This window comes from Nannospalax galili, unplaced genomic scaffold (assembly GCF_000622305.1).
Source record: "Nannospalax galili isolate Female #2095 unplaced genomic scaffold, S.galili_v1.0 scaffold18, whole genome shotgun sequence".
Taxonomy (NCBI): domain Eukaryota; kingdom Metazoa; phylum Chordata; class Mammalia; order Rodentia; family Spalacidae; genus Nannospalax; species Nannospalax galili.
The window spans coordinates 11,800,335-11,816,128 of NW_008346548.1; the positions used below are offsets into that span (position 1 = coordinate 11,800,335).

The 15,794-nt window shown below is 41.1% G+C and overlaps 1 protein-coding gene across 25 annotated transcripts in view; it reads left to right on the forward strand.

The window, feature by feature from the left end:
• Window positions 1–15,794, forward strand: part of Kalrn (kalirin RhoGEF kinase) — a 700,573-nt gene that overhangs the window by 428,323 nt on the left and 256,456 nt on the right. For all 25 annotated transcript variants that reach the window (XM_017800540.2, XM_029568193.1, XM_029568189.1 and 22 more), the window contains exons 22-25: window positions 7,786–7,968; window positions 9,156–9,274; window positions 14,285–14,351; window positions 14,845–14,954. In XM_017800540.2, coding sequence (XP_017656029.1) covers window positions 7,786–7,968; window positions 9,156–9,274; window positions 14,285–14,351; window positions 14,845–14,954 — 479 coding nt within the window. The remainder of the gene's footprint in view (window positions 1–7,785; window positions 7,969–9,155; window positions 9,275–14,284; window positions 14,352–14,844; window positions 14,955–15,794) is intronic.

Here is a 15,794-nt window from a genome sequence, read left to right on the forward strand (position 1 = left end):
AGAGAGAGAGAGAGAGAGAGACCTATAGATTCTAATTTGTGTCCCAAATGTCCTTCAGTGAGGGTCCATCCACTGGAGCCTGGTTAACCTACTAAGAGTCATATCCTTGAAAGAGACTTGTCTCTACCCCTTACAGCAGCCATCAGTTGCCAATACTTCCTCAGGTAGAGTTGGGGTTTTTTTATCCACTTCCACACATCTACATTGGGATTTTGTCTGGCTTGAGCTTAGGTGGGACTTCTGCATGCTGTCACCATTACTGTGAGTTCATATGAGTAACTGACCAGCTATCTGGAAAACTGTTTCCTTGTGGTCATCCACCACCTCTGGCTCTTAGTCTTTCTGCCACCTCTTCCACATTGACCCCTGAGCCTTGGGAGACATATGTTTGATATACTGTCCTATTTAGGAATAAGCACTCTGAAGCCTCTTGTTCTCTGCACATTGGCAGTTGTGGGTTAAATGGTTTTTAATCCAGGACACCTCAGACGTCATTGGCCACATATTGTGGACTGCCCTGTGCCTTTGATCTAATCAGCTGCAGCCAGGAATGTGGCAGGTCACATGATTTCAGACTGCATTGTATGGGGACCATAGCCACAGTTGGTGTTTCAATGGGCTGATTAGTCTAGCTCTGCTCACCGATAAGCACAAGATTTACACATTTGCTCACTCATTTAACACTTGGGGTATGCTTATTCTTTTCTAGACACTGAAGATAGGCAGATAAGTAAAATAGAATGTTCAGCCAGGTGTGGTGGCACATGCCTTTAATCCCAGTACTTGGGAGGCAGAGGTAGGTGGATCTTTGTGAGATCGAGGCCAGCCTCGTTTACATAGTGAGTTCCAGGTGATCTGGGGCTAGGGAGACCCTGTCAAAACAAAGTAGAATCTTCATCTTCGAGGTGATCATGATCGAAAAGAAAGGACAATAAGTAACTCTATGAAACATACCCACCTGTCTGTGGAAGACTAAGGAGGGCTGCTGGATTGAGGGTAGGATGAACAGGGGCCAGTAACCACAGAAGGAGTAGATGTGACATTAAACATGCTACAGTTTACAAGTATAGAGAACAGCAGAGGTAGGCTGGGAGAACAACAGGTGGGGCCGCATGGGGTAGAGCTTGACCACACGGCTTATTTACTCTCTTTGTCCCCAAATGTCTATGAGGACATGGGAAAGTCTGTCACAAGCATTCTCCTTATTGACTTCAATCAGTTCTGATGCCTTCAGGTTCAGTTTCCTCTGACAGACTGCCACCACCCAGCTGCAAAACACCATCTCTTAAGTAAAGTCACCTTACCAGAAACCAAGAGTTTGAACTTTCAAGATTTTTGCATTTAAAAAAAAGGGGGGGGGTTCACTTTCATGGTGGAAGGATGTTTCTTCTGTCCTCACACCCACCTCTTCTCCTGCACTCAAAATCTCTTCCAGCCCTTGACTCCCAGCCCCTGGCCAGCCTACCCTCCTGAGACACAGGAGGCTAAGTGTGTTCAGTGAGCCACAGGGGAGCCGGAGCTGTCCTCCCTGGCCATGTATCTGGAAGAGCATTCTGCTGGTATTTCTCTTTTGGGAGGGAAAGTGGATGAGCCTGGAGAAGAGCAAGTAGGATGGTTAGGGCTGTTAGAGGGCAAAGGTGGAATAAAGAAAGAGTCTGCTGTCATTTTTTAAATTCGTATTGAATTTTTATGCATTTCTTACAATACATCTTGACCATATTTAGACCCCCTCCCCTATCTGCAGCCCCCATAACCCCCCTGCCAGATTTTATTCATTCTGTCATTTATGTTAAGGCCTATCGAATCAAGTTTGTGTCTCCAAACGTCCCTCAGTGTGAGTCCATCCACTGGAGCCTGGTCAACCCACCTAGCATCATTCCCTTAAGAAGACCAACACTTTCTCACCTAGCTGTGATCAGTTGCCAATAGTTACTCAGTTAAGGTTGGGTGGTCTTACCCATTTCCCAAGTCTATGCTGCTTTCTTGTCATGTTTGAGTTTACACGGGTCTTGGACACACTGTCACCATTGCTGTGAGTTCATCTGAGCAAGTCCCCAACCACCTGTAAGACTGTCTCTTTATGGTCATCTACCACGCCTGGCTCTTATAGTCTTTCTGCCCCCTCTTATGCAATGGTCCCTGAGCCCTGGATGTCAGGGGTTTAAAACAGGAGTTCTGTTCAAGACACACACTCTGTAGTCCCTTATTCATTCACTACAGTTTGACTGGTTGTGGCTTTCTCTGTTAATCAGTATCTGTTACATGAGGAAGCTTCACTGGTGAGAGTTGAGAGATGCATTTGTTTACTTTTGTTTTAATGTATTAGTTGTTTAATTAGATTCTTGGTAAGAAGCTTAGAACAGTAATTTGTAAGGATAAATTCTATTTGTTAGTGAAAAAACAGATTACACATAGCCCTGGAGCTGAGGAAGAGCTTTGATCTTTAGCAAAATTTGCAAATGCATAGCTTTCTGATCTCATATTTCTCTTTGTTGGGCTTCTCTAGCTGCTTCCTGAATCTTAGCATCAATGAGGTATTGGGAATTTCACGTTGCTGATAGCAATTTTTGTGGAGATGGTGATGATAAATTTCTGGAGTGTCCTACACAGAGGAACTTGAGAAGGAAAGCTTCAGTTGCGGGTAGCAAGCCACTGCCCACCTGCGTGAGGAAAATGATTCTCTTTCCCCCGTGGTGCACCTGAAAGGTGATTCCCAGAGTGATGCTGCCTTGCAGATTTCTCAGGGCTGACTGAAGGGATTTTTTTTTTTCCTGTGGCTCAGTAGTGTCCATGCATTCTCCGGTGGAATAATACGTATGTATTTTTCAAAGCTTAGCTACATGGATACCAGCTTTCTTGTCAGCACCAAATAGTTTTGTGGCAGTAACTAGAACTTCTCCCTTTTTTCTGCTTTCCAGTCTTGGGCTTAACAGCTGAGGACTTCTCTTGGGCTGGGCCTTTCTGGAATATACTGCAGCTAGGGAGCATCTGCCAATTCCTGTCACCAGGGTAGGGTTTTGACTGCAGCAGGGCTTTCCCTTATTGCACTTTTTAACTTAGGGATATGCTTTTTAACTCTGCCTATGGTGCTTGCCTTCTTGGCTGCAGGTTTCTTTTCCTTGGTGTTCAGTTCTCAGCTTTTCATCCACCATCTTGCAAGGTAGAAAGGATCTGCTCTTTCAACTGCTGCTCCAGTGTTTATTTTCTGCCTCTATTTCCCTCAGTTTTATAGACTGTAGTATGCTCCAAATTTTGGACCGTAAGACCAAAAGAACATTTTTTCTCACAGAATATTGCTTAAATGTTATTTCTTTGCCCTTAAGATTTCTCAGGTTTCAAAAATCTAAACTTAAAAGATTGGCAAATATTTACTTTTCTCATCACTTCCATTTCTATATCTTACCTGACTTGAGCTCCACCTTTCCCAGCAGACCTTTCCTACTTTCCCAGCAGACCTTTCCTACTTTCCCAGCAGACCTTTCCTACTTTCCCAGCAGACCTTTCCTACTTTCCCATACAGCTCTACCTTTATCTTCTCCCATTTAAAACCTCTATTACTAACTACACATACTTTTCACTTTGACATTCAATTACATGATGCCCTGAGTTAACTATTTTGTATGAAAACCTTGTCCCTCCTGGAGATTTGAGATGGGGGGCAAATGAGCATTGGTATTTTTTTCCTTTTGTTTACCCCCAAAGCCTGACCCACAGCTCTTTACACAGGACTATGGACAGAGGAGATTTTGAACAAATTCTTTCTACAAATGACATTAACCTAATACATGTCAGATTTTAACCTGGTTAGCCCTATAACAGATACCAACTTCCTTAAACTAACTAACTAACTAACTCTCTCTCTCTCTCTCTCTCTCTCTCTCTCTCTCTCTCTCAAACAAAGACAAGATCTCAAGGCACAAAGGACAGAGTTTACTCTTAAGTCTACTAGTTAGGTTCTTCAGATCCTAGCATGTGCTTTCTTATATGATGTTACAGAGAAGGGCAGGATCTAGAAACAGAGGATCAGAGGCAAACAACAAATGGTATGAATTTGGACCAGCTCTAAAAATTAATCTTCAAGTTTTTGCATCTGTGACTCAAGGAGAAGGACACCATCTCCCTCCACCTACCACTTAAGGATGTTTTAAAACTCACATGAGTCTCAGATATAACATGCTCCAAAAGCCAGTAAAGTACTATATTGACATGAGAGATGCTCACAACAATGGTAATAGCTATCATTTCTGGCTTACCAAGTTGTCGTGTGAGCTTTTTCTGAGGAGATGTGAACAAATGTCTTCTCACTCAGATAGGGCATCAACGACAGACTAAAGAAATGATTCCATTCAAGTCTATCTCAGGGAACAATTGAGTTTCATTATGGTTACTTATTGGAACATGGGTGAGGGGTTACTTATAGGAGCATGGCAACTTACAAGTGACCATGCCACTGAAGAAATTATCTTTCTTCCTTTACCTGTTAACTAGCTGTATATCCTTAGGAATGGGCATAGCTTTGTGAGTCCCTCCCCTTAGCAACCTTAACTGCCTATAAATCCTGGTGAACACCTTGGGGAGGAGAGGGGCCAGTCTTGTACAGTTCTCCTTCAGGTAATCACAGCTACTCACAGTTCCAAAAGTGCAATGGCCATGTCATGCCTGGAGGTCAGCATTCCATACCACCACTACCTGCCTTCCTCCAGCTGTTACATTCTTTCTGCTCTCTCTTCTACAGTGTTCCTGAGCCTTGGAGGGGGTGATAAATTCCCTTTAGGGCTAAATCCCCTTTAGGGCTGATCATTCAAAGTCACTTATTCTTAACACTTTTACCAGTTATAAATCTCTCTAGTAACCAGTGTCCACTGCAAAAAGAAAATTCTGTGCCTAAAGATGACAGCAGCAATAATCTATAAGCACAAACATAAAATTTAGAAGGCAATTTGATAATATATCTTGTCTATTTAGTAAAACAGCAGTAGCTTCCCTGATGGTACCTGTGAGCTCTCCATCCATGGATGGTTTTTTGCCCTGGCTTACAGTACCAGGCATGAATTCCCTCCTGTAGAGTGGGCATTAAATTCAATCAGAAATTTGTTAGTTATACCCACAACAGTCCATGTCACTGTTGTACCAGTTGGTACAACTTGTCAGGAATGTTAATGGTATAGCACGCAAGGTCTGCAGCTGTTGGTGTTAGTTCTACCCCAGCAGCCTGTGTGGTATCTTCCAGCACAAAGAAAGATATCCAGTGAGAGGGGAGCCTCCAACCCAGTCCCAGTTTCATTTCTTCATGTCCTGCTACCTAACCATTTCCTCAGCAATAGGGTCTTGCCATCTAGTTCTGGCATACAATCAATAGCAGTAACAGTAGCTTTCATTTGGGGGGGGGCCACTAGGGCCTTCTTGGCCAACCCCTGGCACTGGAATTTTCATTTAACAACCTTAATGGCTTTGGGGCATACCTTTTCCCACCCACAGAGGAAATATTCTTCCAATTTTTAAAAACTTATTTATTTAATAACCACAGGATTAGAAGAAGTATTTCATTACAGCATTAACATATTCAATAACAATTTCCAGAGCAAAGATGCATCTCTTTCAAAATTGGCTATAAATTTTTAGGTTCACAGTTGAATTAATACAGTTATGCAATATTGAACTCAGTATAAACCCTATAAGACATAAAATTGAATGAGGTTTTAACCTTTAAAAAAGATCTCAATTTCATTTTAAAATATACCGTTTCATACAGAAAAACTCATTTTTAACGCTACTAACACTTAGATGTTTGCACATGCCTCTCTAATCTCTATATAGCTGATTATTACTAGTCACAGTCGGTTACTTTCTGAGATCCTTGACACCTGAGCATGGATATAAAGTCATCAGGTAGATTTCAGTGGTAATGTTTTTCACTTCTACTAATTAACATGAAGCAGATTCTTATGCTTCTTCCAACTCATTTTTTAATTTGTTGATTTTTTTTGTATGTATTTCATACAGAACACCCCAAACAATCTTATTCATCTATATACTCACATCCCAAATGGTACCCTCCCATAGCTTCCCCTCTACCCACTGGAGCCCATATACTCTGTCATCCCTGTTATTTTCCGTGCCCCTAGCAGTTCCCCAGTGCTTGTCCATCCACTGAATCTAGTCAGCCTATCTAGAGTTCCTTGTTTTAGGAACATCAAATTTTTAACTGCTGTCTGTACTTTTTTTTTCAAAGATGCTTTTCTAACTCTATAAAACACTCAAAGGTTAATTAACATTATAGTACATGTAATGAAACCTCTTATAGAGAGTAGACAGGATCCCTGAAGGCCCAAACCATCCATTCCAAGCAAATACTAGTTCCTCTCAGGAGTTAGTAGATAGGGGATACTGAAGACAAATGTTAGCAAAATCCAGTGCAGCATGAAAAGGTTCCCTTGCTTATATGCCTCAAAAAGGCCAATGTTGAGTGCATTGTCGTGGATGAGAAGTATTACCTTAGTTAGCTCTCCGCAATCCACAGTCATTCTTTATGAGCAATCCTGCTTCCTCATCCTGGGATGCTATCACGTGGCTGTCATGCATCACCCCACCTCCTACAGGCTCAGTACAGCTGGGGCTGGCTCTTATTACACTGACCAGCCTAGGGCCAATGGGGAATACAGACATGCTTTCTCACCTGTTGTACTCTCATAGAACCTGAATCTGACAGTCTCTGGGCCAAGCTGTAGCTCACTTCTCCTTCTCCATTGGCCACACATGACTACAGAGAAAAGCCTAGGTTGGGTGAAAATTTTCCACCCCATTATACTTTCTTTTTTAAATTTTACGAAAAATTGATTTTTTTGGTATGTGTATGAGTGATTTGTCTGCATGTGTATAAGTGCACCTCTGTTTTGCAATGCCTTCAGAGGCCAGAAGAGGGTGTTGAATACCCTGGAACTGGGATTATGGATCATTGTTAACTGCCATATTGGTGCTGGGAATCAAACCCAGGCCCTCTGAAAGAACACCCAGTGATCTTAACTGCTGAGCCCTCTCTCCAGCCCCAGTATACTTTCTTGCAGAAAAGCAATTTACAGTTTATTGGGGGAAATAATTTCTACTCCTGCGACAAGTTTAGTAGTTTTTGCTTGTTTGATTTTGAGAGAGAGCCTTACTATGTAGCCCTAGCTGATCTGGAACTTGCTATATAGATGAGGCTGGCCTCAAACTCACAGAGATCTGCCTGCTTCTGATGCCCGAGTGCTGGGAATGGGCAAGGCCTTGGGTGTCCCTCCCTATAGCAACCTTTGACTATCCATAAATCCTTGGGAGAGGGGCAGAACCTTGGGAGCCCCACCCATTCTCCATGATGGAAAGTTAATAGGGCCAGTCTTGTACAGTTCTCCTTCAGGTAATGACAGCTTCTGACACTTCAAGAGGGCAATGGCCATGTCATGCCTGGAGGACAGTGGTCCATGAGTGATTCTTGTGAGCATCTTCAGTGTTCCAGGCACATTCTAGGCACTGGCATTATTGGTCTGTTTATGTTCACAACAGCTTTATGAGGCAGGTCCTATTATGATCTCTATTTTGTGAGTGAAGGAACTGAGAGGGCACAGAAGATTTAAACAGTTGTTCTAGATCACCCAAATGATGAGTGATAGCGTTGTCATGCAAACCTAGGCATTTGCATGTTATAGGCTCAGAGATACCTATGACTGCTATGCAAAGGACATTGGGACTTGGGGTAAAGGGGTATGAGAATAATGTGGTCCAGTAACCCCAGACCATGTTTTGGAGCAGCAAACAAAGGAGAAGGTGAAGCTTCTGATTCAGCTGGCTGATAGCTTTGTGGAAAAAGGCCACATTCATGCCACAGAGATAAGGAAATGGGTGACCACAGTGGACAAGCACTACCGAGATTTCTCCCTGAGGATGGGGAAGTACCGGTACTCCCTGGAGAAAGCCCTGGGAGTCAACACAGAGGTGGGTATGGGGTGCTGCCCATTGGAGAATCTTCCCCCATCTTCTCCCCCAGTGCCACTGATCCCATCACCATGGAGGGAGAGTGTTTCCTGAACATTGCCTCAGAGCTGTTAGCCCCATGAACCTCATGTATTTTTTCAATAGGTGTAAGTAATCTTACTGATCCATTTACCTCAAGCCCCCCATGGTTAGTGTCCTATATCTTACAGAATTGGCAGGCCAGGAGCAAGTTTGTGGATACAAAGCAGAGTTCTTTTTTTGTGTGTAGCGTTAACTGCTGACTTTGAAGACTAAACCCTTTATTTTGGCCTCATCAGTACCATCATCTAAGCAATTATGCTAATGAGTGAGAGTGATTAGAGTCCCTAGTATGTATAATAATGCTCTTTCAAGAATAAGGGGTACAATTTGTGTAAAGGCTATTTGACATTTCAACTAAAAGAAGGTACTACTTGCCACAAAGCAAAAGAAGACTGACTTTTAATCTCTTCTTTATAATAGGGGTTAGTAACCCATGAATTAAGAGCTAAATACAGTCTGGCATTTAATCCTAGGATTTCTAATTCATACATCTTTAAAGAGGCTCATGCTCTGAAGCAGAGCAACCTTGAATGAAGTTGTCAAACCACTAACATTCAAGGCAAGTGGCATCTCCCCCGGGTTCTGACTAGGGAGGTCCCATCATAGATAATACCAATGATGGTTAAATAAACAGGGGTGAGTGATGAAAAGCTTCAGTCATTGATCAGACGTTCTGTTTTCTATTTCCCAGGAAAATTGCTTCTTTAAGTAAAAATAGCTTAATTATTCTCTCTTGACAAATGATTTTAAAGTTTTCAAGTGTTTCTGTTTTGTGTTTATTTTATTGATAAAGAACTAATTCTGACTAATTTATCTGTGTGTGTTTAGATTTAATCAAGACCAAAGGCTCTAGTCAAGACACATGTACTACATCTACACATGTAGATAGTACTAAACTTTAGACCAGAGCATTTTACACTTTTCTTACTTGAAAAGAAGAATTACCTGATGAACAGGACTTGGGGTAGGGGCTTATAGGAGTCCTCCATCTTGTCATCTTCTTCCATTAAGTTGTTCTGTTATTCCACTTTACTACTTCCCCCAACTTGTTTGAGAGACTTTCCTAAAGTTTCTCCAAGGTGATCTTTGTGATCCCTCTCATGCAGGATAACAAGGACCTAGAGCTGGACATCATCCCAGCAAGTCTTTCGGATCGTGAAGTCAAGCTACGGGATGCCAACCATGAGGTCAATGAAGAGAAACGGAAGTCAGCTCGGAAGAAAGAGTATGTACAGAGAGCTCCCACTGCTGCTGGCAGGCTCTTCCTTGGTTTTCTCCCTGGTTTTCACTGTCCCATTCCATGTCACAACTTAATGTGTCTTCTTGGCAACCTGCAGAGGTCGGGATGGACAGATAGGTTGCTTCATTGAGAAGATGGGCTCACTGGAGACCTTGCAGTCTCTCCATTCTTCACTGAACCCAAGTTTTCTTCATGTTTCCGGGGCTTGCCAAAGGATAACTACATCTTAGACCATCAAATTTCATTTCACAATGTCAGAACTCAACAGTGACCAAACTAAACCTTTTCATATATCAGAAATCAGACCTCAGGAAGCTAAGCAACTCTCCCCAAATGAGTCAGTGTATAATGGATCCAGAGTTCTGACTCTTACCATTTCATACACTGTGATTCAGTTGCATTATGTCTCTCACCAGTTTCAGAGTTCAGATAGTTTCACGCTGTCTTCTGGATAATTACCAGACCCCTCAAGGTGCCACTGTCTGGCCTCATATAAGGCACTCTTATTTCAGAAAGCTTCCCAGGTCACTTGACACACTACAGACAGATCATTGTCACTGACTCCCTTGAGGTTCAGGAATGTTAGATACAGTTGTTCATGCAGTACTCCTGGCTTAGAACCCTCTTCTTTTTCCTTCCCTCTCTTTGTTCTTTCTTTCTATGTAGTTTTATTTTGCCTCCATTTCAATTCTATTGATTCTTTAAAATCCAGTTCATACCCTATGTCTCTATGAATCTTACCTATGTCCTCTGCTGTCACTGGGTCATTTCTTTCTGAACATCTACACTTTTCTATTCTAATTCACATTTTACTTATTCTGTAGACTCCTGATCACTTCTCTCTAGATTATAAACTCTGCAATGACAACGAATATTTTATACCCTTGTGAACCAGTGGTACCAAGTGTAACAGAGATACCACATTGATCAAGAGAAGCTTATGCAATAGAATCGGATATGGGAGGAACAAGAATATGTCTAAAAATCACATAACAAATAAGCCCCATCATTGAGTATGGTGACACTTACCTGTCTTGCCAGCACTTGTAAGGCCAGCCTGGGCTATATAATTAGACTCTATCTTAAGAAAAAGAAAGTAAACAAATGAAGAAAAGAAGGGAGGGAGGAAAGGCGAGAAGTAAGAAGGAAGGACCATAGCACCAATTTCCTTACTTGAAGTCTTGGGCCAGGAGAAAGTAAGGTGTGCTATGGAAGGTGTTCCAGTAGCCTGCCCCTAACCTGGTTTATATATTCATATTTCAGTCTTTGAATGGTGTATAACACTTTACATGGAAAGGAAGATGCACTTAGAAACAGACCCTGTGAGTGAACTGTACAGGTCAGTTGCTACTGAAGTTAACTCTTAGGTCAGCAGTATCCCATGAGGAAATAAGGCAGAGGAGTTAGAGGATGCTAAGACTCAAACATTTTGTAAGAATCAGAAGTTGTCTGAGATTTCCATAAATTAAACTATATTTTTTTCTCAGAATAAGAATGGCTAAGGCCAGAGCCCATTTAGAAAGCTGGGACCAATTTGTCATTAGATTCCTTCTCTGTTTGCCAAGTTCACCAAGCCCTCTATATTCATGAGTTCCACATCCTCTGATTCAATCAACCCTGGATTAGAAATATTCAGGAAAAAATTATGCCTGTACTAAATATGTACAGACTTGTTCTTGTCACTATTTCATAAACAGTAAAATATAACAACTATTTATGTGGCATTTACATTGTCTTGAATATTATAAACAATCTAGGGGTGACTTAAAGGGTTGAGGAGGATGTGTGTAATACATGGTATGAAATACCATGCCATTTCATAGAAGGAACTTGAGTATCTGCAGATCTGAGTATCCACAGGGATCTTAAAACCAGCCTTCCAAGGATACCAAGGAAAGATCAGCTGAATTCTCAGTAAATCTTGACTCCAAGTAGATAAAAACATATTTTGCCTTTTTGTTTATTTGGTTACTAAATAGTTATTTACCAAAGTTTCACATTAATCAAGAATGATAGAACTTTGGACATAGAAACAATGAACTATGTCAATCCTACAATTCCTTCGTATTTTTCCTTCTTTAAACTAGAGTTATAAAGTCATACATATGCAGAAGTCTTAGGGTGTGGGCTTTATGAAGAATATTTGGTTATATTCTGGGTAATGCTAGAAAAATAATGTATATGTGATTAAGCATCTTAGCATACTTCAAAGCTGGACATTGTCATTTAAAAGAGAGAACTGGCCGGGCATGGTGGCGCACCCCTTTAATTCCAGCACTCGGGAGGCAGAGGCAGGCGGATCTCTGTGAGTTCAAGGCCAGCCTGGTCTACATAGTGAGTTCTAGGACAGCTGGGGGGGGCTACAGGGAGACCCTGTCTCAAAAAGACCCCCCCAAAAAAAGAGAGAACTATGGGACGTACTTGCCCCACAGGCCTCAAGATCTATGCCATTTCTCACTTTCTTCTTTCTTTTTTTTTTAATTGTACACATTTTTGCTTTATCATGTAAATTGGAAAAATATAAATAAAATATTGGCCTATTTTCTTTTTTAAATTATTTATTTAATAACCACATGATTAGAAGAAGTATTTCATTACAGCATTAACATATTCAATAATAATATCTAGAGCAAAGGTGCAGCTCTTTCAAAATTGGTGGTAAATTTTTAGGTTCACAGTTGAATTAAGGCATTTTTAAAGAAAGGAAGCAGACAGGGGAGAAAGAGCAAGATTAGGACACCGCAGAGCCCCTCAGCTGTGTTCCTTCTCATCTTCCTTCTGTCCTGGTTCATAGCAATCTATAGGCTTAATCACTGAATGTCCAGGCATCTCATAGACACCAGGCAGTTTGTTCACATAATCTTACTTAAGCCTTGCCACAATCCTGGGTCACCAAGCTGTTTTATAACTACAGAATGTGAGGTCTAGTCTGAAGTCCTACTTCCAGTAAACGATTAAGTCATAATTCAGTTCCTGTTTTTCTAACTACAAAATCCATTGCTTTCCACTCTACCAACTGAGTAAGAATAGGAAGAGAGTGGTTTAACTGAGTTCTACAAAAGTAGTTTTAAATCAGTTCTTTAATTTTAACAGAAAGACAATTTTAATATTAGAACAATAGATTTTTTTTTTATATGTATGAGTGTATTGCATGTGTAAGTGCACCCGTGTCATGCAATGCCTGCAAAGGTCAGAAGAGAGTGTCGAATTCCCCTGGAACTGAAGTTACAGACAGTTGTTAGCCACCATGTGGGTGGTGCTGGGAATTGAACCCAGGTCCTCTGGAAGAGCAACCAGTGCTCTTAACTGCTGAGCCATCTCTCCAGCCCCAGAACAATGTATTGCCTTAAAGAAAAGCCCAACCATTAGATAAAAGTCCAGGAAAGCTGTTGCTTCCCATAATATTTCTGGTGAAGTTTCCAGAAGGAGACACTTTGGGGACATTATGTCTCAAATTTTTCATGTGATGGACTACCTGGAAATATGAATTCTTATTATTTATTTATTTATTTATTTATTTATTTATTTATTTATTTATTTTTGAGACAGGATCTGTCTGTAGCCCCAGCTCGCCTGAAAATCACTATATAGACCATGCTGGCCTCAGTCTCACAGAGATCCACCTGCCTCTGCCTCCCAAATGCTGGGCTTAAAGGCATGTACCACCACACCTAGTTCATTATTAACTTTATGAAAAACTGATTTATAGGCCGGGCATGGTGGTGCACGCCTTTAATCCCAGCACTTGGGAGGCAGAGGCAGGTGGATCTCTCTGAGTTCAAGGCCAGCCTGGTCTACATAGTGAGTTCCAGGACAGCTGGGGCTGCAGGGAGACCCTGTCCCAAAAAGACCAAAAAAAAAAAAAAAAAGAAAAAAGAAAGAAAAACTGATTTATAAACTGTAAGGTAAGTGTATGAATATATAGTTTGTACTAAATTAAATTATCATATACCAGATAACAAGCACTATTTCTAATAAAAATTTATGGAGGAAAAAATTAAATGGCTGCACAATAATGAAGCCATATATCATAAGTTTGATAATTGCTCAAGTTCATTGTGTTATTTAGGGCTCCTCTCCTTGGAGATACAGAGCATGAACTTCTCTTTACAGGAACCCAAAGAGCAGTCACTAAATATTATGAACTTAAAGTTGAACATGCTGGCTTTATGCACGTCACTTTGTGACATAAACAAATTCCATTGGAGATACTGTCTAATTTCTTAATGGGATCAGTCTCGTCAGAAGTCAGCAAACTATGGCCATAGGTCAAATCTGACTTATCCTCTGTTTTATATAGCCTATAATCTAAAAGTGATTCTTGAATACCTAAATGACTGAAGAAATCTAAAGAAGAGTACTATTTGTGTATATGTAAAAAGTATAGTGTCCTAGTTTCCTTGGAACATATCTACACCTCTCTCTGTGGCTCCTCGTGTTACAGCAGCTATGGTGAGTGGTTGTGGCAGAAACTAAACAGCCCACAAACACGATCTGGTTCTTTACAAAAAAATTGTAAACCCCTGATCTCATGATATGTTGGGAATCTTTGCCTGACTTTGAAACCCTGTTTAAATACTGAGAACTACTTTGGTTTAAGTCTATGAACTACTGAACACAAATCATCCTGAGAACTGTAAGAGAGATGCAGGAAACAGATTCAAACTATCTAGCAGGTGAGATAGATTATTGGCTGTCCTGTGTCTTGTGCACACATGTCTGTACAAACATGTAATTGAGAGTATAAGCATATTAACACATGTGGTAGAAATGAGTACAACACAGCAATAACATGGAACTGGCTGAACACAGTCATGATGAAGTGATGGGGAACAAATGACCAGGGTGAGAGTGATTCGGGAGAGGGAAGAGCTTTATTAGTAAAGTTAAATATACGACACTCAATAGTGTCACAAGCACTGGGGTAAGGAAGTGAAGTTGGAAGAAGGAGGCACTATATCTATAAACAAATGAAAGCCCATTGTTTCCCTCTAGATTCATTATGGCTGAACTGCTCCAGACAGAGAAGGCTTATGTAAGGGACTTGCATGAGTGCTTGGAGGTAAGTCTTGCAATAATCATTCCCAAGCTCCATTAAAGAAGTGGCATCCTGGCCCTTGTCACACCCACAAGAGAAGCTTGGTGCTCTTGGTGTTTTCTTGGAAAGTAAAATTAAAAGACAATTGGGAGAAATCTTCCAGAGTCAACTGTACCTGCATGGGAGTGTAAAATGCTTTTGAAAAGAAGATCTATACTTCTTTCAACCTGGAGCTAACCCCACCTCCCCAAAATAGTATGTTAAGTACTTCACCTCAAAGTAAGAACCGTGACATAGATTTAATAAATAACAAGAAGACTGGCATGTGTACTTGTTGAGGATTGGAGTGGTGGAATATTCAGGTTTCATTTCCTTCTGTGCTGCTTGTTAAACACTTGGCTTTTTTAAGCTCTACATGCATTCCTAGTCCCTCTCTTGCCCCACAAGTTTGGGGGCCTCCTTTATCCATATTTCTTGTGACATGTTTACCAGTGATAAAACTGTTGCTGTCTTACAGACCTACCTGTGGGAAATGACCAGTGGTGTGGAAGAGATCCCCCCTGGGATCCTCAATAAAGAGCATATCATCTTTGGCAACATCCAGGAGATCTACGACTTCCATAACAAGTATGTTGGTAGAGAGTTCAGAGGCGCACACTAGAATGTAAATACCAGACAGCTGGGCTATTCAGCAAGTGGTACACCTTACATCTTACCTGAGTCTTTCTTACCTGAGTCTGGGCTATTCAGCAAGTGGTACACCTTACATCTTACCTGAGTCTTTCTTACCTGAGTCTGGGCTATTCAGCAAGTGGTACACCTTACATCTTACCTGAGTCTTTCTTACCTGATTAGATCTCATAGTCAGTTACTATCAAACTTCTTTCTCATTTACTCTTTTCCACAATTATATAAAATCCTTAGTGGAAAGAGAGTAAGTGTTCTGTAATGTCCCTCTCAGTTCTCATGAGGAGCAGGCAGAATCCTTATCTTCCCAATTAGAATGATGACCAGGACTTTGAAGAAATCAAAGTGGCTTCTCCCCTCTAAACCTGTGAGAAGGCCTATATTTGTGGTCTTTGAGTTCCAAATTTTACCTAAGTTTTCTCTCAATCTGTTTCCTTCATCCCCATCTACCCCATCATTCTCATAGTCCACCAAACAACAAACATCAAAAGCACATTTCTTGATAACTTAGAGAATACAGCATCAATTACCACTCTTTTGGGTGAAGTAAGTAGAATCATAGAACCCTAAAACCCACCCCTTATATCTCCCAGCTTGATATAAGAATCCTTTTTATTGCATGCTCAACATGTGTGCCACTAGTAGATGGTCAAGAGGAACATTGGCATGACCAATGATGGAAATAGCTCAGCTTCTAAAATGCAAGTAGAGAATCTTGAGACAGGAAAATACAGCATGAAGTCTGATCCCTCTAAGGAGTACAGTAGAGAAGGCTAAACA